This window comes from Camelina sativa, unplaced genomic scaffold (assembly GCF_000633955.1).
Source record: "Camelina sativa cultivar DH55 unplaced genomic scaffold, Cs unpScaffold02489, whole genome shotgun sequence".
NCBI lineage: Eukaryota > Viridiplantae > Streptophyta > Magnoliopsida > Brassicales > Brassicaceae > Camelina > Camelina sativa.
Window position 1 is genome coordinate 1 of NW_010923601.1, and position 1,223 is coordinate 1,223.

Below are 1,223 nucleotides of genomic sequence, written 5' to 3' on the forward strand. Positions count from 1 at the left end.
AAAAAAAAAAATGGGAGAGCAGACACACACTGGGGTGGGGGAGGAGAAAGACGTCATCTCTCTCTCTCTATTGTTAGAGAAGAGCCCAATCGTGGTTGTGTGTGTGTTGGTTTCTTCTTCTCTCCCCCCGAAAAAAGAAAAAAAAAAAATCTCAGATCTATAAACAAATCAGATCGATTCCTCGATTCCGAATCAGAGAGCTTCGTTGAATGTCTCGCTCCCAGAACGAGGAGTTTCAGCAATGGTGGAACAAGCAACGTGATAGAACAACCAATCACGACGTTCTCTACACCGGTGACGATGAATCTTTCCTCACCGTCGAAATCCGTACTCCCGTCGTTGACGAACCCGATAAAAAAGATCGGATCCGTACTCGTTCCGCTCGTCAGCTCTCTCGTCTCTACCTCCTCAAGTTCAAACAACTCGCTTCTTCCTTCCTCTGGATCGGTCACTCTTTCCTTTACCTTCTCCGCACCGCCAATCGCCGCATTGCCAACGACAACCCCCCCTCCGTATCCTCCTCCGCTCGATTGTACCGTCTCATCAAAGGATTCTTAGTTCTCGTTGTGCTTCTTCTCTTTTTCGAGCTCGCTGCTTATTTTAAAGGATGGCATTTCACTCCTCCTTCTGTTGCTTCCGCTGAGGTTGCTCTTGAGGTTGTTTACGCTTGGTGGCTTGAGATCAGGGCTTCGTATCTTGCTCCGCCGCTTCAGAGTTTGACCAATGTGTGTATTGTTCTGTTCTTGATTCAGTCCGTTGACCGTTTGGTTCTTGTGCTTGGATGTTTCTGGATCAAGCTTCGTCGTATTAAGCCTGTTGCTTCTATGGAGTATCCGACTAGATTGGTTGGTGATGGTGTTAGATTGGAAGATTATCCTATGGTGATTGTGCAGATTCCTATGTGCAATGAAAAGGAGGTAAGCACATGTATGTAGATCCTTTATCCCTATTGTTAGGATGATGAGTTCAATTGGGAATCAACCATCTGTAGCTAGGATTTGTTTCTTGTGTGGTTTCCGTGTTGATTCACATTTGAGTTCTTGCAGTTCATGTTTTGTTACCTCATCTAGTTGATTTTGATTGTAGGTTTACCAACAATCTATTGGGGCTGTGTGTATGCTTGACTGGCCTAGAGAAAGAATGCTAGTTCAGGTTCTTGATGACTCCAGTGAGTTAGATGTTCAGCAGCTTATCAAAGCTGAAGTACAGAAATGGCAACAAAG

The 1,223-nt window shown here is 45.0% G+C and overlaps 1 protein-coding gene across 1 annotated transcript; it reads left to right on the top strand.

Annotated features, from left to right (window-relative positions):
• Positions 1-209: 209 nt before the first annotated feature.
• Positions 210-1,203, top strand: LOC104774345 (probable xyloglucan glycosyltransferase 6; the record flags this gene model as incomplete). The annotated part of the gene is made up of 2 exons (XM_010498974.1): positions 210-917; positions 1,087-1,203. Coding segments are annotated over exons 1-2 (825 nt in total), but the record flags the coding sequence as incomplete, so codon positions are not given.
• Positions 1,204-1,223: the final 20 nt, after the last annotated feature.